Source organism: Taudactylus pleione, unplaced genomic scaffold, assembly GCF_031769625.1.
Source record: "Taudactylus pleione unplaced genomic scaffold, aTauple2 ptg000061l, whole genome shotgun sequence".
NCBI classification, from domain to species: Eukaryota; Metazoa; Chordata; class Amphibia; order Anura; family Myobatrachidae; genus Taudactylus; species Taudactylus pleione.
In genome coordinates, this window is record NW_028284463.1 from 10,353,920 (window position 1) to 10,380,115 (window position 26,196).

At 48.3% G+C, this 26,196-nt stretch overlaps 1 protein-coding gene across 2 annotated transcripts in view; it reads left to right on the forward strand.

The window, feature by feature from the left end:
- The window catches only part of MSS51 (MSS51 mitochondrial translational activator), a 69,495-nt gene extending 47,781 nt beyond the window's left edge, over positions 1–21,714 (forward strand). The window contains exons 2-7 of one of the 2 annotated variants that reach the window (XM_088464590.1): positions 3,574–3,774; positions 5,094–5,249; positions 8,746–8,870; positions 10,341–10,904; positions 19,474–19,567; positions 20,101–21,714. In XM_088464590.1, coding sequence (XP_088320716.1) covers positions 3,593–3,774; positions 5,094–5,249; positions 8,746–8,870; positions 10,341–10,904; positions 19,474–19,567; positions 20,101–20,323 — 1,344 coding nt within the window. In that variant the 5' untranslated portion in view covers positions 3,574–3,592 and the 3' untranslated portion in view covers positions 20,324–21,714. The other variant, XM_088464598.1, reaches the window with a different exon arrangement.
- The last annotated feature ends 4,482 nt before the right edge of the window (positions 21,715–26,196 follow it).

Here is a 26,196-nt window from a genome sequence, read left to right on the forward strand (position 1 = left end):
CTCACTCTGTATTGTGGGATCAGGTAGGTGTTCTTATTGTCTCTATAGTGTAATAATATTTAGTGTTCTCACTCTATATTGTGGGATCAGGTAGGTGTTCTTATTGTCTCTATAGTGTAATAATAGGTAGTGTTCTCACTCTATATTGTGGGATCAGGTAGGTGTTATTATTGTCTCTATACTGTAATAATAGGTAGTGTTCTCACTCTATATAGTGGGATCAGGTAGGTGTTCTTATTGTCTCTATACTGTAATAATAGGTAGTGTTCTCACTCTATATTGTGGGATCAGGTAGGTGTTCTTATTGTCTCTATAGTGTAATAATAGGTAGTGTTCTCACTCTATATTGTGGGATCAGGTAGGTGTTCTTATTGTCTTTATAGTGTAATAATAGGTAGTGTTCTCACTCTGTATTGTGGGATCAGGTAGGTGTTCTTATTGTCTTTGTAGTGTAATAATAGGTAGTGTTCTCACTCTATGTTGTAGGATCAGGTAGGTTTTCTTATTGTCTCTATACTGTAATAATAGGTAGTGTTCTCACTCTATATAGTGGTATCAGGTAGGTGTTCTTATTGCCTCTTTAGTGTAATAATAGGTAGTGTTCTCACTCTATATAGTGGTATCAGGTAGGTGTTCTTATTGCCTCTTTAGTGTAATAATAGGTAGTGTTCTCACTCTGTATTGTGGGATCAGGTAGGCGTTCTTATTGTCTCTATAGTGTAATAATAGATAGGTTTTCTCACTCTATATTGTGGGATCAGGTAGGCGTTCTTATTGTCTCTATACTGTAATAATAGGTAGTGTTCTCACTCTGTATTGTGGGATCAGGTAGGTGTTCTTATTGTCTCTATAGTGTAATAATAGGTTGTGTTCTCACTCTATATTGTGGGATCAGGTAGGTGTTCTTAATGTCTCTATACTGTAATAATAGGTTTTCTCACTCTATATTGTAGGATCAGGTAGGTGTTCTTATTGTCTCTATAGTGTAATAATAGGTTTTCTCACTCTATATTGTAGGATCAGGTAGGTGTTCTTATTGTCTTTATAGTGTAATAATAAGTAGTGTTCTCATTCTATATTGTGGGATTAGGTAGGTGTTCTTATTGTCTCTATACTGTAATAATAAGTAGTGTTCTCACTCTGTATTGTGGTATCAGGTAGGTGTTCTTATTGTCTCTATACTGTAATAATAGGTAGTGTTCTCACTCTGTACTGTGGGATCAGGTAGGTGTTCTTATTGTCTCTATAGTGTAATAATAGGTTGTGTTCTCACTCTGTATTGTGGGATCAGGTAGGTGTTCTTATTGTCTCTATAGTGTAATAATAGGTAGTGTTCTCACTCTGTATTGTGGGATCAGGTAGGCATTCTTATTGTCTCTATACTGTAATAATAAGTAGTGTTCTCACTCTGTATTGTGGTATCAGGTAGGCGTTCTTATTGTCTCTATACTGTAATAATAAGTAGTGTTCTCACTCTGTATTGTGGGATCAGGTAGGTGTTCTTATTGTCTCTATAGTGTAATAATAGGTAGTGTTCTCACTCTATATTGTGGGATCAGGTAGGTGTTCTTATTGTCTCTATACTGTAATAATAGGTAGTGTTCTCACTCTATATTGTGGGATCAGGTAGGTGTTCTTATTGTCTCTATAGTGTAATAATAAGTAGTGTTCTCACTCTATATTGTGGGATCAGGTAGGTGTTCTTATTGTCTCTATAGTGTAATAATAGGTAGTGTTCTCACTCTGTATTGTGGGATCAGGTAGGTGTTCTTATTGTCTTTGTAGTGTAATAATAGGTAGTGTTCTCACTCTATGTTGTAGGATCAGGTAGGTGTTCTTATTGTCTCTATACTGTAATAATAGGTAGTGTTCTCACTCTGTATTGTGGGATCAGGTAGGTGTTCTTATTGTCTTTGTAGTGTAATAATAGGTAGTGTTCTCACTCTATATTGTGGGATCAGGTAGGTGTTCTTATTGTCTCTATAATGTAATAATAGGTTGTGTTCTCACTCTATATTGTAGGATCAGGTAGGTTTTCTTATTGTCTCTATACTGTAATAATAGGTAGTGTTCTCACTCTGTATTGTGGGATCAGGTAGGTGTTCTTATTGTCTCTATAGTGTAATAATAGGTAGTGTTCTCACTCTGTATTGTGGGATCCGTTAGGTGTTCTTATTGTCTCTATAGTGTAATAATAGGTAGTGTTCTCACTCTATATTGTGGGATCAGGTAGGTGTTCTTATTGTCTCTATAGTGTAATAATAGGTAGTGTTCTCACTCTTTATTGTGGGATCAGGTAGGTGTTCTTATTGTCTCTATAGTGTAATAATAGGTCGTGTTCTCACTCTGTATTGTGGGATCAGGTAGGTGTTCTTATTGTCTCTTTAGTGATAAATAGGTAGTGTTCTCACTCTGTATTGTGAGACCAGGTAGACATTCCCATTGTCTCTGTATTGTTATGAGAGGTAGGTGTTCTCATTGTCTCTATATTGTAATGAGAGGTAGGTGTTCTCATTGCTTACCTCTTACCATAATACAGAGACATTCTAATGGCCTTTGTTATGAGAAGAGGTAGGTGTTCTCATTGTCTCAGTATTGGGGAAAGAGTTGTGTTCTAATTGTTTTGTGTATTGTTGGAATATGTAGATGTGCTCATTGTGTTTGTACCATATGAAGAGTTAGGTCTTATTGTCTTTTGTACTCTGTATTATTGGAAGAGGTAGATATTTTTATTGTCCATATTATGAGAAGAGATAAGAGTCCTTAGGTCTTATTGTCTGTGTAATATGGCAGGATGTAGGTGTTTTTATTGTCTATTACTAGAAGAGATAGGAGTTCTCATACTCTCTGTATCATGGGTAGAGGTAGGTGTTCTTGTAGTTTCTGTGTCATGAGTAGAGGTAGCTGTTCTTATAGTACATGAGTCATTTGTAGAGGTAGGTGTTCTCATAGTCTATCATGGGTAGGTGCTCTCATAGTCTCTATCAAGGGCAGAGGTAGGTCTTCTCTCACAGTATCTGTATCAAGGGCAGAGGTAGGTCTTCTCTCACAGTATCTGTATGAAGGACAGAGGTAGGTCTTCTCTCAGTATCTATCATGGGTAGAGGTAGGTGCTCTCACAGTATCTGTATCATGGGTAGAGGTATGAGGTTTCATAGGTTCTGTATCATGGGTAGAGGTAGGTCTTCTCTCAGTATCTATCATGGGTAGAGGCAGGTCTTCTCTCAGTATCTATCATTGGTAGAGGTAGGTGTTCTCACAGTATCTGTATCAAGGGTAGAGGTAGGTCTTCTCTCCCAGTATCTTTATTATGGGTAGAGGTAGGTCTTCTCTCACAGTATCTGTATCATGGGTAGAGGCAGGAGCTTTCACAGTATCTGTATCATGGGTAGAGGTAGGTCTTCTCTCTCAGTTTCTATCATGGGTAGAGGTAGATCTTCTCTCTCAGTTTCTATCATGGGTAGAGGTAGGTCTTCTCTCAGTATCTATCATGGGTAGAGGTAGGTGCTCTCACAGTATCTGTATTATGGGTAGAGGTAGGTCTTCTCTCATTCTTTGTCTCCTCCTATCCAGCCATAGACACGGTATCATCATGTCCCAGAAGAAAGTGTCCTCCAAGAATGTGACTTCGAAGAAGAAGTCTGTGAAGACACAGGCTGCAGCCAGCAGCTATTACACCGACTCTCTGGGGTTCATGGCCATGGACAGCAATGTACCCGGACTGTCCAGTGTCATCCTTCAGAAGCTGAACATGAAGAGCTACGAGGAGTACAGGTGCCTGCTGTCTCCATAGTGACTCCTCACTTGTGTCTCATCATCTGATCCTCATTAGTTTCATGTGTCTTTATTTTGCTCACACCTCTCACTTGGGGCCAAACGCGACGTGCATACAACGCTGACGCTCAAATAGGACCTGTTCTCAGAGCTGTACGCTAATTATGCCACTGATGCATCTGTATACACAGTGAATGTGCGAGAATATGCAAATGCCGCAGATCGCCGAGGATTGTAGTGAGACACCGACCAGCGCCTTTGCAAATCCAAGCATCTGCGTACAAGAATGTGGGAAAGTGATGAGAAATAAAATGTTCCGTTCAGTGGGCGCGTTACTTACGGGAGTGTCATGGGGATGTCCGTGAAAGGGGCTGCGCACATGGACGCGCAGCCGTATGCATAGGAGGCCATAGTCAGTCAGAGAAGCTGCATCGCCATAGGACTGGTGCAAGTTTCGATAGTGCGGGCAATGGTGGCGACTATGGATGCACTAATCCACAGGTTCTCAAACTCAAACAGGTGTGACACAAAGTGCTTTTTGTCTCTGGCAACATTTGGCAATAGCTTTTACCTTGTTCTTCTGGTATTAAGGGGTCTATTTGCTAAGCACTGTTAGGTGACAGAGGGCCTGATTCAGATCCGGTCGCAAGCACTGAGCGCTCGCAACCGGGTCAATGGGTCAATGGTGGCCCACAGCGCATGCGCTTTACGGAGCCGGCTCCGTCATACGCATGCACGAGACCCGGCGAGCGACGGGCAATCCGTCGCTTCGGATCTTGCACCAAAGGGGGCGGGCTGACGATGTTGAGTGACAGCTAGCCCCGTTTGGTGGGCGGGCCGAGGGGGGTGGCTGCCCAATCGGAGGCGTACAAGAGGGAACGCTTGCCGTTTGGGGGCGGCCCCACAGTGGAGAGCTTCTGGCCCTGTTTGAGCTGAAAGCTCTCTGGGGCTTGCGATGAACGAGACCCTACCACAAGGGTCTCGTCACAAGCCCGATGGTTGCAGTGGTCTTGACCATCGCGCCCATCATCATGGCCGTGCGCTATAGCTGTGGGTGGTCACCCACAGCTATGCGAGCGGCCAGAAGGCCGCTCCTAAAAAAACAGCGCCCGCCCTGATTCAGAGCCCAGAGTGAAAAGTGATAAGTCTGCAATAAGGTGCCAGCCAATCAGCTCCCAACTGTCATCTCACAGGCTGTGTTTGAAAAATGACAGTTGGGAGCTGATTGGCTGGCACCTTATCACTTTTCACTCTGTCTCCTAACACTGCTTAGTAACTAGACCTCATAATGTCTCCTTGTCTCTCCCCGATCCTCTTAGGTCTGCTCTTGGTGGTCGCAATATTGCCTCTAATTTCGGCATCCGGACATATTCTGAGATGTTTCAGAAGATGGAGGACACCTATAAATTCTGTGCTCAGTGCAAGAAGCTCCCATCCGGCCTCCCAGAACCCAGCGGCATGAGGCGCTGCAAAAGGTAGATTATTAGGCAAACTTTGGAACGGCGCCATTGAATGGTAAAAATACTGCCAGCAGAAGAAAAACATTGATGGTCTGTAACTATCGGCCATCGAAGTCCATCCCTACTGCCAATATTGTCATTGTGCTGTGAGGACTGGGGGCCTGATTCAGAGCCGGACGCTCTGAACGAGTGCCCGCTCTGAATCAGGGCGTGTTTTTTTTTCCGTCTGGCCTTTTGGACGCTCGCATAGCTGTGGGTTACCACCGACAGCTTATGCGAGCGTCCATGATGATGGTTGCGATGGTCAAGACCATCGCGACCATCGGGCTTGCGACGAGACCCTGCGGTAGGGTCTCATTGCCGCAAGCCCTGGAGTGATTTTGGCTCTATCAGAGCCAAAATCACTCCCACTGACATCACTAGTGATGTCAGTGGGGCCGGACCCAGACGGTAGGCGTTCCCATGGGAACGCCTCCGTCTGGCAGCCACGCCCCCGGCACGCCCACCACAGGGGGCGTGCTGTCACTCATCATCGACAGCACGCCCCCTTTGGTGCGAGACCCATAACGACGGCTACCCCGTCGTTATTCGGGTCTCGCACATGCGCACGACGGAGCTCCCTCCGTCATGTGCATGCGCACTAGGGCACCATCGACCCGCTCGCGAGCGCTCAGCGCTCACGAGCGCTCAGCGCTCGCGAGCGGGTCTGAATCAGGCCCTGAGGTCACAATGATGTGATTCACCGCAAATTGCGTCATCCAGCTCCCCTAGTAAAGTGGCTGCACTCTCTCCGAGAGCTGCCTGATAGTGGGCAGTGCGAGGGCTTGGTTATGCAATTTGTGGTGCAGTATGGATTGAGGGCACGCGCTGAGGGCGTGATTCAGAGGGGGACACTAATGCGTACGCAGCTGCACATTCCCATGCTCGCAGCTGTGAAAATATGCTAATGTTAGCAAAGGTCACCCGAGCATAAAGACGCCCACTGCTGCCTTCGTACTTGCATGAGCGATGGCATGCACGCATAAATATCGGTAACATCGAAGGACATCGGCGGCCATTTTACCCTTGCGGAACAGCCTAGGGAGGGCTACGTACGCACTTGCAGTGGCTAATTTATGCACGCCCACGTAACGGCGTTCAAACGCCCAGACACCCCCTGCGTTTCCTTAACCACCCCCCCGTCAACACCCCCAAATGGTCACTTCCTGACAATTAATCTGTAATGGGCCTCTGTGGTCTGCGGGCTCGCATGGCGAATGCTGCGGGATCTCACAGCTGCCTTCGCGCACATGCACTGCGATGCATGCGCAATGGCAAACAATCGCTCAGTCTGCGTGCGAATTGCAATAGCGTCCACCTCTGAATCAGAGCCTGAGGGTATTGGACATTTGTGATATAATTTGTTGGGGTAGGCGTTATGACTATTTGTATAAAAGCACCACATTATGCAGAGTGCTGCTATACATGTAACACCCCCCCACCACACACACACCATAAAGCATCACGCCATTCAATGATTATAAGCAATTAGGAGCCCATTTATCATTGTATTCTTGCCCATTTATCATTGTATTCTTGCCCATTTATCATTGTATTCTTGCTGCTTGTTTTTTTTTTTTGTTTACCCAAATGTTGGCTCCGCCCCCATCATATCCAAGGTGCCCTGTCCCCTTCCTTTATTGTCCCACCTCCAGCCGCTGCACTGATGGCTGTCGATGGTTTTCCTGCCATCAATTTAAAACACTGATGATTCCATCGATGGAGGCCATCAATGGTAGACCCATCGATGGCCATCCTTACTGGCAGTTGCAGAGAGCTGTCAGCAGAGGGCCTACGTGTGTACTGTATGGTGTCCTCCAGGTCGCCTGCGCTAGATGAACACCGTACACGATGATATCATTTGCACGGGCCTGATTGAGAGGTACACGCAGACGTGGCTGCGTCTTTATAATAATGCCGTGGCCGGTGAGCTTCCTACTGGGACGCCCACTGGCTGTGGCGCTAATCCGTTTTGGTGCGTCACTGAAGCTTAGACTAGCCTATGGCAGGTGCAATTCCTTTTTTTGAACATTGCATCATGTGCAGGGTTGCCAAAATGGCATAGCAGGGGGGCATGGCTGGACAGAAAACCGGTGTGTGTGTATTGTTTTTATTTAACTATTTATTTTACAGTAAGGGTACGTGTGCTGGCACTTGTAATTCCACAAGTGCCAAAGGGCAGGCATGCTGGCACCTGTAGTTCCACTGTAAAATACAATAGTTTACTTCAATTTTACACTTTATTACCCCCGTACCCACAGCCCAGGGATGCGGGGAAGAGCCCCGGGATTCAGACCAAGCCTGGGGTTTCGGGAGGGGGAACCCCTTTTTTAGGGGGTCCCCACCTCCCCTGAGATCCCCGGCTTGGCCTGAGCGACTTCGGGTGATAATGCTTTGGCCCTGGAGACCCGGTAATAGGGTCTCCTGACTGTGGCATTACACCCCGGTCATTTTTGGTCCAGTGTTGGTTTTAAATATAGGGGGACCCCTACGCAATTTCCCCCCCTATATTTAAAACCAAGACTGGCCCTGCGGTATACAATCGGGAAACCGGCTGCCTTAATACCGACAGCCGGCTTCCCGACTGTCATATCCCGGCGAGGGTGAAATGCCGGGTATCTAGATGTAGACGCCTGACATTTCCCCGACACCGGACAGCCGCGGGGGGGGGAGGGTTAGGTTTAGGGCACCCGGGGGGACTTAGGTTTAGGCAGCGGGGAAGGGGGGTTAGGGTTAAGCACTCAGAGGGGGGTTAGGGTTAGGCACTTAGAGGGGGGATTAGGGTTAGGCACTTGGGGGGGAGGTTAGGGTTAGGCACCCCTAAGGAGGGTTAGGGGGTTAGGTTAGTTTATACTTACCTTAGCGACGATCAGGATTTCCAGCGCTGTCGGGCTTCCGCTGCCGGGCTCTGCTCATCTGTCGGCCCTGCAGACTACTGCTGGTGCCTAAATTACGGTGGAACCCTACTCATTTTGTTCCCCGTCATTTTAGGTACCAGGACAGGCTGACAAGTCCGGGGCTGGTTATGCTTTTGGGGGATGACCCTGCGTCATTTTTTTTAAAGAATTGAACCCGTTTATTACAGGACTAACACACAGGCAGCTTACACATATCTCACTGATATGTGCAGGCTGCTAGCTCGGGAGAGATTTGCAGAGAGAAAACACTGCAATCTCGGGCGAGTCATCTCCTCGGGAGAGATATCTCGTTCTGCTTCACTATCGGCCAACTCAATTTGCCTCAAATCGCCTGTTGGTAAATTTGAGAGATTAAAAAGCGAATAAATCACCTGAGTTTGGGCGAGTTCCTGCGAGATTAATCTCAATGAAAATCGGGACCATCTGGAATCTTAGTAAATGTACCCCATAGACTTGACTTGTGCATTGTGTTTACATGTTCTGTGCACTGTTTGGCTTCTTTGTGCTATTTGTACCCTGCCCTCTCCCACCACCTGTGCTCACCCCCTACCCAGGTGTCAGAACGTGTATTACTGCAGCTCTGAGTGTCACAGACAGAATTGGCCGTTACACAAGAAATTCTGCAGGAAGCTGAAGCTTGCTGCCATAGACAGACTGGTGGAGTGGCTGATCTTCACAGGTAGCGATTACATGGAAAGTTCCACGCTTATAAACAAATGATTACGGGGGGGGGGCAGCTGCTACGGAGACCTGTCATACTCTCCTCTCTCATAGCCCCTATGTGCAGTGTTGCAATAATAAGGAAAAGGGAATCCGCTCGCGGGACAGCTGATTTATTTCGGATTAATGATGAATTGCTCCGGAATCCGCGGCGAGTTAGAATGTTAAGTATCGGGGTCCCCAATAATTAACATCATGAATAGGCCCCTATATAACTCTCAGTCTGTGGCGTCCTGCTGCCTCTCTTCCCCTTTTCATATCATAACACTGGGCATGATTCAGAGATGGACACAAATCTCGTTGCGGCTGTGATCCCGTAACGCAGCAGTTGTGCAAAAATATGCAAATGTTGCAGCCTCTGGGATTTGCATTGAGACGCACACTAGCCAAGTCCATTGCTCGCGTACACAGATGCCACATTGCTCGCGTACACAGATGCACGATTGCTAGCATACACAGATGCACCATTGCTAGCGTATACAGATGCACCATTGATAGTGTACACAGATGCACTATTGCTCGCGTACACAGATACACCATTGATAGTGTACACAGAAGCACCATTGCTAGCGTACACAGATGTACCGTTGCTCGCGTACACAGATGCACCATTGATAGTGTACACAGATGCACTATTGCTCGCGTACACAGATGCACCATTGATAGTGTACACAGATGCACCATTGCTGGCGTACACAGATGCACCATTCCTCGCGTACACATATGGACCATTGCTCGCGTACACAGATGCACCATTGTTAGCGTACACAGATGCACCATTGCTCGCGTACACAGATGCACCATTGTTAGCGTACACAGATGCACCATTGCTCGCGTAAACAGATGCACTATTGCTAGCGTACACAGATGCACCATTGCTGGTGTACACAGATGCACCATTCCTCGTGTACACAGATGCACCATTGCTAGCGTACACAGATGCACCGTTGCTAGTGTACACAGATGCACCATTGCTGGCGTACACAGATGCACCGTTGCTAGTGTACACAGATGCACCATTGCTGGCATACACAGATGCACCATTGCTGGTGAACACAGATGAACCGTTGCTAGTGTACACAGATGCACCATTGCTAGTGTACACAGATGCACCGTTGGTCGCGTACACAGATGTACCGTTGCTCGCGTACACAGATGCACCATTGATAATGTACACAGATGCACCATTGGTCGCACATCGCTTGCACCCTTGGACTTTTGAAAAACCCTAAAGACACTCAAAATGTCCGTTGCAAGTCAGAAGCCAAAGCCTTAACCACTGTGTATGATTTGCCCTCAAGACGGTCACTTTGCGACCAAACATGACGCTGTATCCACCTCTGAATCAGGCCCTCGGTCCTACTGATAGTTGATCAGTGATGTTTCTCTTCCAGTGGTGTCCATTGACCATGCTCTGGCTTTCTCATAGGGGACATTCCTTTCACAACTTCTCCTTGGAGTAAGACCATCACAGATGTGAAGACCTGGGAAGACTGGTTCTCCATGCAGGAGAATTTGGAGGAGAAACTGGATCATATAATGGCTGGACGTTACATGGGGATTCTTTGGGCCAATGCTGGAAAGCCTAAGCCAGACAACAGTGAACTCAGAGACTCGATCAAGCGCTTGACAACAGACTTTTTCACTAGACCAATGACCATTGGCTTTGCTATGAACGCCTTCCGCGTGGACCCCTACACTGGACCGATCACTGTGCATGTGGTCGGGGCTTCCCACATAGAAACCTTATGCATTAAGGCCACAGACTACGACGAGCTGGCGAAGATGTTCCCAGGAAACCAGGGCCTAGAGGTGGTCATGGTTGGACCGGAGGTAGTAGATGGACCAGTTATGATACCACCTTTGACGGCATTTGGACCACGTGGGAGAGTGTACTTGAGTGGCTACAGAGGCCTGTATCACGTCTTTTGGGAGACACTGGTGGAGAACCACCGTGCAGCAAGGCCTGATCTTGTGGTGGGCTTCCATCCAGGTATTCTCCTATTCAGCTAGCTCCATTGCATCATGTTATATGACCCACCACGTCCCAGGTCTATTTCTTTTTAATTCAGCGTTTGGAATACCCAGAACACAGCAATGTTTACTTGTAATCCATATTTAGTGCAGGCATAAAACATTCCGGGACTAAAAGAACTGACAAGACGGACATTCTCTAGCAAGAGCTAGACCTTTAGACACTGACAGAGGAGAAGGGAGCACTTTCAGATGGCTTCTCAGAAGCTGAGATCATAGGTGCCAGGTTACCGCTCATTGCACTGTCCAGGCCCTAAGTCAGTAGTTACAGCTTTATGGGGGAGTTTGAAAAATCCCATGTATTTACAGCCCATGTAGATGTTTAGCTGTGAATCCCTTACAAAGCCTGTTTATCCACCCGCTGCCTGCCAGCAACAGTAGCCAGAGATCTGGGCGCAGCTAGAAAAATCCTGGGTAACTTCACAGTTTCTGTGAGCTGAAGGCCAATAAAACTTTTACACAGATATGGACGGACAGCTGTGGATGGGGGTTCAGCTCAAGAGCCCAGGGATTAATAGCCCAACAGGACACTAAGTAAGGGCAGGTGGTTAGCTGAGGTCACAGAAATGGCGGGATGGGGAGGGAACAGGTATCTGTGGAATGGGGAGAAGACTGAAATAAGGAGAGAAATAGAATACACAGGTTATTTATAATGAGGCGGAGGAAATAGAAGGCAGCGTTTGGGGTTACTGTCAGTCATGGGAAAAGCATTAGTTATTTTAAAGATAAAGGGGTCTAGTTACTAAGCAGTGTTAGGAGACAGAGTGAAAAGTGATAAGGTACCAGCCAATCAGCTCCCAACTGTCATCTCACAGGCTGTGTTTCAAAAATGACAGTTGGGAGCTGATTGGCTGGCACCTTATTGCTAGTCACTCTGTCTCCTAACACTGCTTAGTAAATAGACCCCTGTATTTTATATTATTATACTTACCATTTCTTATTGCGGTCTATATAGTGCTACTAGTTTGATGCAGCACTGTACAGAGAATGGCATTAATTTCACTTACTGCCCCATTGGGGCTTAGAGTTTAAACTCCCTAACATACAAGCGCGTGCACACAAGTAGCGGGTACTCCGAGTTCCACTTTTGCCAGCACGCACATTTGCCCACACACCGGCAAAACGTTACCTAGAGCGCCTGCACAAACGCACATGAAATAGCAGAATGCCAATGTGCTCCAATGCATACCCTTAGATGACCAATCAATTCATCTGCACAAAGGCACACGTGCCACGCCTCAGCATAGCGTAATCCTACAGGGTTAGATTCGGGGGCCACTTTTCTAGTACAAATTACAAAATCAAATTAAAAGCTTTAATGGGGTCATGGCCATAACCAGGGGTGTATCTATAATGGGTGCAGGGTGTGCGGGGAACACGGGCCCCTGGGTCCAGGGGGGCCCCGCACCGCACACCCTGCACCCATAATGTTACTTACCTCTCCGAAGTTCCACGTCGGCGTGGCGGTCCGGCGCTGTAAAATGACTGGAAAATGGCCGTAGCGGCCTAAAAGAACTGCATGCGCAGTACAGGGAAAATGTCCATCACGGCCATTTTCCCGGTGACGTGTGCATACACTATAACTCCGGCGCTGCCCGTGCACAGCTCAGTGTGCTGCCGGCCGCCTGGCAGAGAGGAGAGGGCCCCCTCCCCACTAGAAATGCCCCTGGCTGTAACTATGGCTGTACAATCTGTGCCGATGCACAGGATGGGCCCAGGAAGTGGCACCATCGCTGCCCCATGTAACCTGCATGTGACTTGCATCGGTACCTGGAATGGCACCCTGCAGCCAGTAGCGCTAGCGCAGGGCCGCCAGGAGCATCCTCAGGGTGCTCCAAGCAATACTTTACTTCCCCTAAGCGTGACATTATAAAGTCATGGATTTAGGAAAGGAGGCCAGCACGGAATGGGTATGAAGTCCCGGTGGCTGAATTGCCACGGGTTCATATCCTGACGCCAGCAGCCCGAAGGAAGAAGATCCGGACAGGCCAGGTAAGTACCCAATACCCCCAAACCCTAACCTTCCCTTAATAGTGGCTAACCCTATCCCCCCACTGGGGATGCCTAACCCTAACCCACCCATACTGCACATTACTCCTAATCCTCCCAGGGGGGGGCTAACCCTAACTTCCCCCTAGGGATGACGAACTCTAACCCCCCCAAAACCTAACCCCGCTACACTCCCTAAACCTAACCCACCCCCCCTGCAGCTAAGCATATGGGTGCTCCGGACATACCTCGTTCGGGCTGGCGTCCTTTGGCATTCCGGAGTCGGGATTAAGATAGGCGTCAGTTCTTTGACGCCTATTTTAAGTCCCTTGTCGGAATTTCCTTGTGGGTATAACTACATCCTGGCCAGCACAAGGCACACCGCCACCCCCTTATGTGCCCTCGCTATACATGTGATGTGGTTACAAAGGGGCAGGGAAGTAGAGTTGTTGGCAAAAAAGGGCGAAAAAAAAAAAAAAAAGGAAGCAGGAGAAAATCCGCCACCTAACAGGTGTAAATACGCAAAACTGATGACCCGCGTGAGTGGCGCCTGAGTGAATACGCCCGCCCCTAAGTTAGAATGCCCCTTCCTTTCCCATTGCTCAGAAGTAATGACCAGAGTGAAATTAGGCGTCACGCTACGTAGGCCGGCGTAGCACTCACTCTGCATTAGCGCCAAAGTGTTTCTCCCCTAATACCGCGATGAGGTACAGCCACTATGAGCAATAATCCCCAGGAACCCCCTCTGGATTATCAGAGTGTTCTCAACACTATATATAAATACACAGACGCCAGCCATCATGCAATCTCACACGTGTAATATCCATAATTATTGCTGTGCAGTGTGAATTTATTATTGTCTTTACTGTAATGTGTGTGTTCTGCTTCAATCCACATTTTAAACATATTTATTTACACTGTGTAACTAGCCTAAAGCAGTTTTTGGGGTCTATTCAATACCACTTAATTTCTACAAATTCAAAGTGAAAATTAACATTTTCACCTGCTTTTGTAGACAGTAAGTTTTGGGGCCATTCAACATACAGGTAACACAGGAGATATCCCAGATATCTCCTACTTACCTTCCTCTTGTGGAATGGCCGCTGTCCCTATACACTAGTATCACAGTTTCTCCTGCTTACCTTCCTCTGGCGGAATGGCCCGCTGTCCCCATACACTAGTATCACAGATATCTCCTACTTACCTTCCTCTCCCGGAATGGACCACTGTCCCCATACACTAGTATCTCAGATATCTCCTGCTTACCTTCCTCTCCCGTAATGGCCCGCTGTCCCCATACACTAGTATCTCAGATATCTCCTGCTTACCTTCCTCTCCCGTAATGGCCCGCTGTCCTCATACACTAGTATCCCAGATATCTCCTGCTTACCTTCCTCTCCCGGAATGGCCTGCTGTCCCCATACAATAGTATCACAGATATCTCCTGCCAACCTTTCTCTCGCGGAATGGCCCGCTGTCCCCATACACTAGTATCACAGATATCTCCTGCTTACCTTCCTCTGGCGCAATGGCCCGCTGTCCCCATACACTAGTATCACAGATATCTCCTGCCTACCTTTCTCGCCCGGAATGGCCCACTGTCCTCATACCTAGTATCACAGATATCTCTTGCTTACCTTCCTCTGGCGGAATGGCCCGCTGTCCCCATACATTAGTGTCACAGATATCTCCTGCTTACCTTTCTCTCGCGGAATTGTCTGCTGTCCCCATACACTAGTATCACAGATATCTCCTGCTTACCTTTCTGTCCTGGAATGACTCACTGTCCCCATACACTAGTATCACAGATATCTCCTGCTTACCTTTCTCTCCCGGAATGGCCCACTGTCCTCATACACTAGTATCACAGATATCTCCTGCTTACCTTCCTCTGGCGGAATGGCCCGCTGTCCCCATACACTAGTATCACAGATATCTCTTGCTTACCTTCCTCTCCCGGAATGGCTCGCTGTCCCCATATACTAGTATCACAGATATCTCCTACTTACCTTCCTCTGGCGGAATGGGCCACTGTCCCCATACACTAGTATCACAGATATCTCCTGCTTACCTTCCTCTTGCGGAATGGCCCACTGTCCCCATACACTAGTATCACAGATATCTCCTGCTTACCTTATTCTTGCGGAATGGCTCGCTGTCCCTATACACTAGTATCACAGGTTTCTCCTGCTTACCTTCCTCTGGCGGAATGGCCCGCTGTCCCCATACACTAGTATCACAGATATCTCCTGCTTACCTTCCTCTCCCGGAATGGTCCGCTGTCCCCATATACTAGTATCACAGATATCTCCTACTTACCTTCCTCTCCCGGAATGGCCTGCTGTCCCCATACACTAGTATCCCAGATATCTCCTACTTACCTTCCTCTCCCGGAATGGCCTGCTGTCCCCATACACTAATATCACAGATATCTCCTGCTTACCTTCCTCTCCCGGAATGGCCCGCTGTCCTCATACACTAGTATCACAGATATCTCCTGCTTACATTCCTCTCCCGGAATGGCCTGCTGTCCCCATACAATAGTATCACAGATATCTCCTGCCAACCTTTCTCTCCCGGAATGGCCCACTGTCCCCATACACTAGTATCACAGATATCTCCTGCTTACCTTCCTGTGGCACAATGGCCCGCTGTCCCCATACACTAGTATCACAGATATTTCCTACTTACCTTCCTCTCCCGGAATGGCCCACTGTCCCCATACACTAGTATCACAGATATCTCCTACTTACCTTCCTCTCCCGGAATGGCCCGCTGTCCCCATACACTAGTATCTCAGATATCTCCTGCTTACCTTCCTCTCCCTTAATGGCCCGCTGTCCCCATACACTAGTAACACAGATATCTCCTGCTTACCTTCCTCTGGTGGAATGGCCCGCTGTCCCCATACACTAGTATCACAGATATCTCTTGCTTACCTTCCTCTCCCGGAATGGCTCGCTGTCCCTATACACTAGTATTACAGGTTTCTCCTGCTTATCTTTCTCTCCCGGAATGGCCCGCTGTCCCCATACACTAGTATCACAGATATCTCTTGCTTACCTTCCTCTTGCGGAATGGCTCGCTGTCCCCATACACTAGTATCACAGATATCTCTTGCTTACCTTCCTCTTGTGGAATGGCCCACTGTCCCCATACACTAGTATCACAGATATCTCCTGCTTACCATCCTCTTGCGGAATGGCTCGCTGTCCCTATACACTAGTATCACAGGTTTCTCCTGCTTACCTTCCTCTGGCGGAATGGCCCGCTGTCCCCATACACTAGTATCACAGATATCTCCTGCTTACCTTCCTCTCCCGGAATGGTCCGCTGTCCCCATATACTAGTATCACAGATATCTCCTACTTACCTTCCTCTCCCGGAATGGCCCGCTGTCCCCATACACTAGTATCCCAGATATCTCCTGCTTACCTTCCTCTCCCGTAATGGCCCGCTGTCCCCATACACTAGTATCCCAGATATCTCCTGCAACCTTCCTCTCCCGGAATGGCCTGCTGTCCCCATACACTAGTATCACAGATATCTCCTGCTTACATTCCTCTCCCGGAATGGCCTGCTGTTCCCATACAATAGTATCACAGATATCTCCTGCCAACTTTTCTCTCGCGGAATGGCCCGCTGTCCCCATACACTAGTATCACAGATATCTCCTGCTTACCTTCCTCTCCCGTAATGGCCCGCTGTCCCCATACACTAGTATCCCAGATATCCCCTGCAACCTTCCTCTCCCGGAAAGGCCTGCTGTCCCCATACACTAGTATCATAGATATCTCCTGCTTACATTCCTCTCCCGGAATGGCCTGCTGTTCCCATACAATAGTATCACAGATATCTCCTGCCAACCTTTCTCTCGCGGAATGGCCCGCTGTCCCCATACACTAGTATCACAGATATCTCCTGCTTACCTTCCTCTGGCGGAATGGCCCGCTGTCCCCATACACTAGTATCACAGATATCTCCTGCTTACCTTCCTCTGGCGGAATGGCCCGCTGTCCCCATACACTAGTATCACAGATATCTCCTGCTTACCTTTCTCTCCCGGAATGGCCCGCTGTCCCCATACACTAGTATCACAGATATCTCCTACTTACCTTCCTCTGGCGGAATGGCCCGCTGTCCCCATACACTAGTATCACAGATATCTCCTGCTTACCTTTCTCTCCCGGAATGGCCCGCTGTCCCCATACACTAGTATCACAGATATCTTCTGCTTACCTTCCTCTGGCGGAATGGCCCGCTGTCCCCATACACTAGTGTCACAGATATCTCCTGTTTACCTTTCTCTCGCGGAATGGTCCGCTGTCCCCATACACTAGTATCACAGATATCTCCTGCTTACCTTCCTCTGGCGGAATGGCCCGCTGTCCCCATATATTAGTGTCACAGATATCTCCTGCTTACCTTTCTCTTGCGGAATGGACCACTGTCCCCATACACTAGTATCACAGATATCTCCTGCTTACCATCCTCTTGCGGAATGGCTCGCTGTCCCTATACACTAGTATCACAGGTTTCTCCTGCTTACCTTCCTCTGGCGGAATGGCCCGCTGTCCCCATACACTAGTATCACAGATATCTCCTGCTTACCTTCCTCTCCCGGAATGGTCCGCTGTCCCCATATACTAGTATCACAGATATCTCCTACTTACCTTCCTCTCCCGGAATGGCCCGCTGTCCCCATACACTAGTATCACAGATATCTCCTGCTTACCTTCCTCTGGCGGAATGGCCCGCTGTCCCCATACATTAGTGTCACAGATATCTCCTGCTTACCATCCTCTTGCGGAATGGCTCGCTGTCCCTATACACTAGTATCACAGGTTTCTCCTGCTTACCTTCCTCTGGCGGAATGGCCCGCTGTCCCCATACACTAGTATCACAGATATCTCCTGCAACCTTCCTCTCCCGGAATGGCCTGCTGTCCCCATACACTAGTATCATAGATATCTCCTGCTTACATTCCTCTCCCGGAATGGCCCGCTGTTCCCATACAATAGTATCACAGATATCTCCTGCCAACCTTTCTCTCGCAGAATGGCCCGCTGTCCCCATACACTAGTATCACAGATATCTCCTGCTTACCTTCCTCTGGTGGAATGGCCCGCTGTCCCCATACACTAGTATCACAGATATCTCCTGCTTACCTTCCTCTGGCGGAATGGCCCGCTGTCCCCATACACTAGTACCACAGATATCTCCTGCTTACATTCCTCTCCCGGAATGGCCTGCTGTCCCCATACAATAGTATCACAGATATCTCCTGCCAACCTTTCTCTGGCGGAATGGCCCGCTGTCCCCATACACTAGTATCACAGATATCTCCTACTTACCTTTCTCTCCCGGAATGGCCCGCTGTCCCCATACACTAGTATCACAGATATCTCCTGCTTACCTTCCTCTGGCGGAATGGCCCGCTGTCCCCATACACTAGTATCATAGATATCTCCTGCTTACCTTCCTCTGGCGGAATGGCCTGCTGTCCCCATACAATAGTATCACAGATATCTCCTGCCACCCTTCCTCTGGCGGAATGGCCCGCTGTCCCCATACACTAGTATCACAGATATCTCCTACTTACCTTTCTCTCCCGGAATGGCCCGCTGTCCCCATACACTAGTATCACAGATATCTCCTACTTACCTTCCTCTGGCGGAATGGCCCGCTGTCCCCATACACTAGTATCACAGATATCTCCTGCTTACCTTCCTCTGGCGGAATGGCCCGCTGTCCCCATACATTAGTGTCACAGATATCTCCTGTTTACCTTTCTCTCGCGGAATGGTCCGCTGTCCCCATACACTAGTATGGGGGCCTAAATTCTTCAATATTTTCAGAGCTTGACTGCAGGAGCATTCGCCATCTTCAGACATTTGCTCCCACACTCGGCGCTCACCCCGATAATTCCCTATGGGAAGGAGTTCTGAAGAGGGATCCTTTCAGATCTCTCTTCCCCATCTGGCTCCTTCCACCGGATGCCGGGGATTTGTGCGCCTGTGTGAACTCTAGTTCACGCAGGAGCACTAGCACTGCCAAGTCAGACTCGAAGAAGCATTGAAGCCGTTCGGGGAGACAGCTGATTTTCGGACCTGAGGGTTACTCAGATGGCCGATGGTAACGCAGAGTGATCCGATGGCTGTGTCCGCGGAAGCAGCATCACATCAGAGAAGCCGTCAAGAAGCGTCTATTTATTCGAGGCGCCATCTGCGGCATTAGCCCCAGTGCATGGCTGTCAGGTAAATAAGGGGTCTATGTACTAAGTCTTAGGGAGACATAAAGTGGACGGAGGTAAAGTACCAACCAATCAGCTCCTGTCATATTTTTAAACGCAGCGTGTAAAGTGACAGTTAGGAGCTGATTGGTTGGTATTTTATCTCTCTCCATGGCTTAGTACATAGGACCCCATGAGTGTTACTAGCAGTGGGTGACCCAGCAAGGCTTCCCAAAGGGCGACACGGCAGCAAGGAGTTACATTTCAGCGCTAACGAGTTCATCACTTCCATTACTTCCTCTTCCAGGTTTCCACGCCTCGCAGGGTCTGACCGAGGGCTGGCTCCCCACTCTGCTCCTCCTGCGTGATTATAATATCCCCACGCTATTCACCATGTACAGGTAGGTAACTAACGCTATCATTGAGAGGTTTGTAATGACTAATACACAACGTCATTAGTCATTTCATTAAAGAAACACAGAGTTATAACATAATCATAAGTCATTTTTAGACTCGTACACCAAATATAATGTACAAAAGCTGCCTTGTAGTATTTATGACATTTTCATTTATTTCTTTACATTTAAAACGATTTGTCTTTGAAGTATATAGCAATTTTGACGACAATTACTATGTCGATAGTGAGCCTGTTGAAAGCACAAAGCCATAATAATTATGCCGACACGGATGTAAGCATTCTAACCGTGTTAACAGTAGTACTTTAAACGTGGTGTTTTCCCGTCAAGTTGTTATGTCAACACGGTCAAAATGCTTTAAGTAGCATTACAGCCATGATGGCATCGTTCTGCCGCCATTGCGCTTTCCACATGCTCACTGTCGTCCTAGTGGTCGCCGGTAGAACGTATGTGCCCAGCTTGTGACACAATAGTATAGTATCATATACTGATTACAGTGTTTTCTTTCTCTCTCACAGCGAGCAGGAGCTGAAGTATTCGCTTCAGATCCTGGCAGAGTTGGACACCCGGGTTTTGGGCTCTGGCCTATTGCCCTTCTCTTCCCATAAGCCAGAACAGGTGCAGTCAGAACCTAATAAGCCCCCTGTGAGCAGCAACGCTTTCTTCTTGCTCTTTAAGGGCGCCACGTGGGCGGATGCTGAGACGGACATGGGAGAGCTGGGGATAGAGGAACAGCATTGAGGCCTCAATTGTTTGCTTACCCCACGCGTTTCGGTGTACAGAACTGCATTCTATTCATGTCACTTGTATCCTGTTTTATCCCATTGGACTTCCATCTGCATAACCACAAAACATCTCTGATCACTAATATGCTTCTTATTCTACATCCAGTAACATTACCTGTTGTGCTACTCAGAGCCGGATTATCCGGGAATCTATGCTCCTGCCTAGGGCTCTATCCACACTGAGGAGCCCGGATTACTGTAAATCCTTTATCTGTGTTTCCTTGCCAAAGGAAAGGAGAAGAAAGGTCCCATATTAGCCTCCTACCTAGGTCCCATGGATTCTGATCCGGCTCTACCTCTCTGCCACCCCCCCCCCCCCCCAATTCTCTGTATCCTTGGAGTAGCAAATCCCGGAGACAAAATTGCAGCCGTTTATACGTCTGTTTCACCAGGTTCAGAGTCCCGTGGATGGGCACTGCCTTTGTGGTGGTGGTATAATTATGACACAAGTGATGCTAATGCCTTAAATGCTTATAAACATCTGTAAATAATACCTGTAAACAGTGAGTTCTGATGACAACACTTAGGGGTAAATTAACTAAGATGGGACCAATCAGATTCCAGGTATTATCTTCTAGAAGGTGCTAGATAAATGAGAAGTAGAATCTAATTGGTTGCTATGGGCAACATCACTTCTTAATAGAACTCCCATCTTAGTAAATTTACCCTGTATAATCAGTGAGTTCTGATGACATCACTCATAATCGGTGAGTTCTGGTGACATCACTCATAGTCTGTGAGCTCCGGAGTCATCACTTCGGTGATCATTACAAAAATGTGTGTTATAAACAGTAGCGGCTCCTACCCTGTTGGATGAGGGGGACGTCCGCTGCCCATGCTGTCTGCAGTGAAGTAGCCCTCCGCATAGGAGACAGTCCCGGGCCGGCTCGGTCCTGGTATCTGTGCAATGGATCTGGCAGGTCCCGGGACCTGTGCATGTGAATAAGCAACGCTGGGACTATGCATGCAAAAACACCAGCTTCTAGGGACTGCATCTGCTGCAGCTCCTAAAAGCCGGGTAGGGCTGCCCGAAAAGCAGAGGAGTGGGCTTTCCAATGGAAGCACGCCCTCTGCTAATCACAGCCTGGCCTGCTTGTCCTGTGTGTGATAGGTGCCGTCACAGACTAAGAGGGCGGATTTTACTGGGGAAGGGGGTACATGAGAAGCCTTCTCTGATATCTGTGACCACGGGCTTTTCTATGGTCGCAGGACTTCTAATAATCATATGATTTACAGTATGGATTGCATTATTATCACATATATCATGTGCAACAAAGATTATACTGTGGTGAGGCGATGACTTTTGTGTATTAGAATGTTAATAAAAGTTATTGTTTTCTTTCTTTACCATGGACGTGTATCATTGGGCTTTGCCATTCCATTCAGACACATGGTACCCGGGGAGGAGGCAATATGCCTGCAATGATGGACAGACAGATGGACAATGTAATGTCACTGTATAGGGAGCTGGTGCGATCCACAGGACAGCACACAGAAAAGAATAGGGTGTACGATAACAGGCGGTGGCTGTAACATAATGGTGACTGCTTGACAGAGCTGTTGTAGGCTATGGACGGCTCTGCAGTCACACAAAGGTCCCTCTTGGTTGGGCTCTGAGATGACAGCTAGACTTTTGCATAGTCTTCCGCGGCTCTCGCACACCCAGGCTCACATGTAGGCTGTGAAGACCTCCCTTGTAAGCGGAGGATGGATAGGAACCATGGATAAGATGGATACGAGCCATGCCGGACAGTCCGTACAGAAGGAAGATGTCTTCTACTGCGCTTTGGTTACTCAGCCGCAGGATTTTACACGGCACGAAAAATTGGGCAAAACTTTGCATTTTGTGGTAATAAACCGGTGTCTGCCGACCGTACCAGGGCTTTGTACTATGCATGAAATCCCGCCAGCAATTCCACTCCTGTTACCAGCTGTAATTCCCACCAGCTTTACCCTACAACCACCAATAAACCACCTACATATGCAACTTTTCATCATCCATTGTAGTTGCACTTCGGGACTACAGGCCCACACCACACCCAATACTTACCTACTCTCCCAGAAGTTGGGGAGGCTCCAGATTTATGGGATAGCCCCACGCACCCCCCAAAGAGTGGCTGCATCTCCCACATCCCGCATACTTACTAGTGAAGTGGGCAGAATAAGGGACATAAAAACGGGGGAGGGGGAGCTAGTATTGGGGGCACTACTTTAGGGGGCACGACTACAGGGGGCATTGAAGAAAGGGCACAACTACTGGGGGCATTGGAAAAGGGGCACAACTACTGGGGGCATTGGAGAAGGGGCACAACTACTGGGGCATTGGAGAAGGGGCACAACTACTGGGGGCATTGAAAAAGGGGCACAACTACTGGGGGCATTGCAGAAGGGGCACAACTACTGCAGTGATGTGCAGAGAGGTCAAAGGCTGGGGAGGCACACATGGATAAACACAGTTATTATATCAAAACTTTGGAACATGACAGGTAATATGATTGAGAATATGAGAGGGGAGGCTCTACCTCCCCTGGCTACCCTGACCGCACATCCCTGAACTACAGGGGCCATTGCAGAAGGGGCACAACAACTAGGGGCATTGGAGAAAGGGCACAACTACAGAGGGCATTGCAGAAGGGGCACAACTACTAGGGGTACTGGAGAATGGGCACAACTACTGAGGGCATTGGAGAAAGGGCACAACTACAGGGGGCATTGCAGAAGGGGCACAACTACTGGGGGCATTGGGGCATTGGGGAAGGGGCACAACAACTGGGGGCATTGCAGAAGGAGCACAGCTACTGGGGCATTGCAGAAGGGGCACAACTACTGGGGGCATTGCAGAAGGGGCACAACTACAGGGGTCATTGGACAGCAGGCAGGAAGCCCGATGCGTGCGTACGTACGTATGTATATATATATATATATATGTTAATATATATATATATATACATTCTGTAGATACATATATGTGTATATATGCGTGGTTGTGTGTTTTTATATATATATATATATATATAATTATATATATATGTATGTATATATAGATCTTTTATTGATAGGTGATAGGAGCCCCCAGACGTTTGTTGCCATGGGGCCCTCACAGAACTTAATCCGGCCCTGTATGACTGCACTGCGCCCATGTTCCAGCCCTTTAGTGAATTAAACATAAAAATGCAACTTGGTGCCAAAAAAGCCACAAATCACATTCACACCCCACACTGGAATCGGTATGATATACCGGGGACAGGATGCCGGTGGTCAGAAGAGCGTCAGCAACATCCTGATGATGAACATCCTGACAGGTGCAGGTAAGTAGGCTAACCCCCCCCCCCCACCTCTCTCCCCCTAACCCTCCCCTGGTAGTGCCTAAACCTAACCCGCCCCTTCCCGCACACTAAACCTAACCCTCCCCAGCTGGTGCCTACAGGGGCGCCGAGAGGGGGGGGAGCGGGTACAGTTTACCCGGGCTTCCAGAGGGGCACGGCGGGGGCCCGGGTCTGGCGCCGCCCCCCCCCCTCACTTCCTCCCTCTGCAGTGGGAGATTGCTTGCGGCTGCTAAGCAGCAGTCACAGCAATCTCCTATGCCTGAAGGGGGGAGCGATCACACTGATCGCGCCCCCCACTGGCTTTGCGCCGGGCTGAGGGGCTCACAGTGCCCCCTCCCCGGCACTGCAAAACACATTTTTTTTCAAGGGGGTGTGGCCACGCCTTCTGCAATTAGGCCACGCCCCCTCTTTACCGGGGCCCCGCGTGGCTCTCTGCACCCCTGGGTGCCTAACCTTAACCCTCCCTGTTCGGTGCCTAACCCTAACCCACCCTGGCAGGTCCCTAAACCTAACACCCCCCCAGCCTAAGCCTAAACCGCATACTTACCTTCGGGATGCCGGCGGTCGGTATCTTGATCCCCTCTGGATGCCGGCGCCAGGATTCCGGCGTTGGTATCCTGACGTCTGGCATCCCATCCGCCGCATCTTGACTGGATCCCCTCACTCTGACCAAGGCCCACAGTAAGTGACACACTTGCTGACCTGCTCTGCAGATACTGTATTCACTGTGTGCATTGGGTGATTCATACATTGGGGTGGGATCAGTGATCTCCCAGCAGCTCAAATGACTGCATCCTTAGCTGTGTCACCTGAAGCAGAGCACATTGCTATTACTGGAGGGGCTTTAGTTGCCTCTGATGATACAAGGGGGTAAACCTTTACTTTTTATCAGCAAAGCTGCAGTGGTTTTTCAGATTAATGCCGAGCGATGTATTTTACATTTATCGGTCATATTTCAAACTTCAAAATGATGAGAATCAGTGTCCCATTAAGATTACAATACGCTCACAATGCACATAAACCCCCACACGACGTACAGCAGTTAGATGCTAGCTTGGGCACAGACATCTGTACAGCACACAGAAAGTGCACCAATAAAACTGACAAGTAAAAGTTTGATTTTCCTCTAGATAAGCACATCGCTGTGTCTGCAGAACGAGGGCTCGTCCCTCTGGGGAGCGTAATTGTTTATAATATTCTAATAGAGACTCAAGGTGGTTCCAGTGATCCCTTCCAGTATGAAGGTGACAAGTTATTTTGTGCTGAGTTTTATTAAAAAAAAGTACGAGCAACTGGGCGAGAGGCCTGATCGTAAGCTCTTGGAACAACAACTGATCAATGAGATGTAACGCACATACAGAGGGGCCTTGATACATCCAATAGATTTGACACTAATATGAATTCATCCTGTCTGCTCCTGATCATCGGTCATTTGTAAAGAAGCCCGGTACACATGCCAGGTGGAGGAGCCACCCTTCTTAATGGCCGGGATGCCTGTCTTCTCCCTCCCAGGCAGTAGAGAGTGACAGCTGATATAAATAACTGGACAACAAACAGCGAGGATGAGTTATAGGTGTCCTGTGACTGTGACGTACGTTATGAAGGCCTGCCAGCAGCGCAGATAGGGGAAGGGATGAATATTGAAAGAGATATTTCATCAGCAAGTGGCTGAAATTAGGCATTTTAGATTTTATTTGCACGGTTGTGGTTAGATCCAAGTTGAAGAAAGGACCTCTGACGTCATATAACCACGTGACCGCTACGCCAGGGGCGGTCAGATACCAGTGTGACTATCCACGTGGGCATAGAGGGGGATTACAAACCTGTGGAGAGCAAAGCGAGGGTACACTTTTGGCCCCCTGTTCTGAACCTCGCTCCTCCCCCTGTTGTCGCAAGTTACATGGTTGTGTGACGTCAGAGGTCCTGTAAACCACTTCACTTTACACCTAACCCTTACAGACATGCAATGCTGATTTCCTATTATACTGGTAAAGTTGGGTACACACACTGCAGATCTGATACTCGGAGCAATTACTGCATCAGTCTGCACCCTGCACACAATGAGATATTTATAGTTTAGCATTTGCTTTATTCAAAGGGATCTGCAGGTTTGTGCATCGCAAGATATAAGCAGAACTAATTATCCCCCCAATCCGACGGTTGCAGGAGCGTTTGAAGGAGCTAATCGACTAATTCTCCTGCATACAAACATTTCCTGATCGGTCCGATAATCACACAGGTATTTACCATGCTCAAATGATATAATGAATGGGCTGAATTCAATTCAATAGGATAATGAATAGGGCGGGAGGGACTCTTCAATACACCGCGCTGTTCGCCTTGTCGGGAATCGGTTAAGTCAGATAAGTCAGTAACTTAACCTGGGTGTTTAGTCGCGAGAACCAACATTCTCCGACTTAAGTGCCAGCCCCGCGGCTGTTAGCGCCGCTCTAAGCCGGCAGACAGCTGCGCGTCTGGCATTTTTTTTCGGATTTCTCCTCGC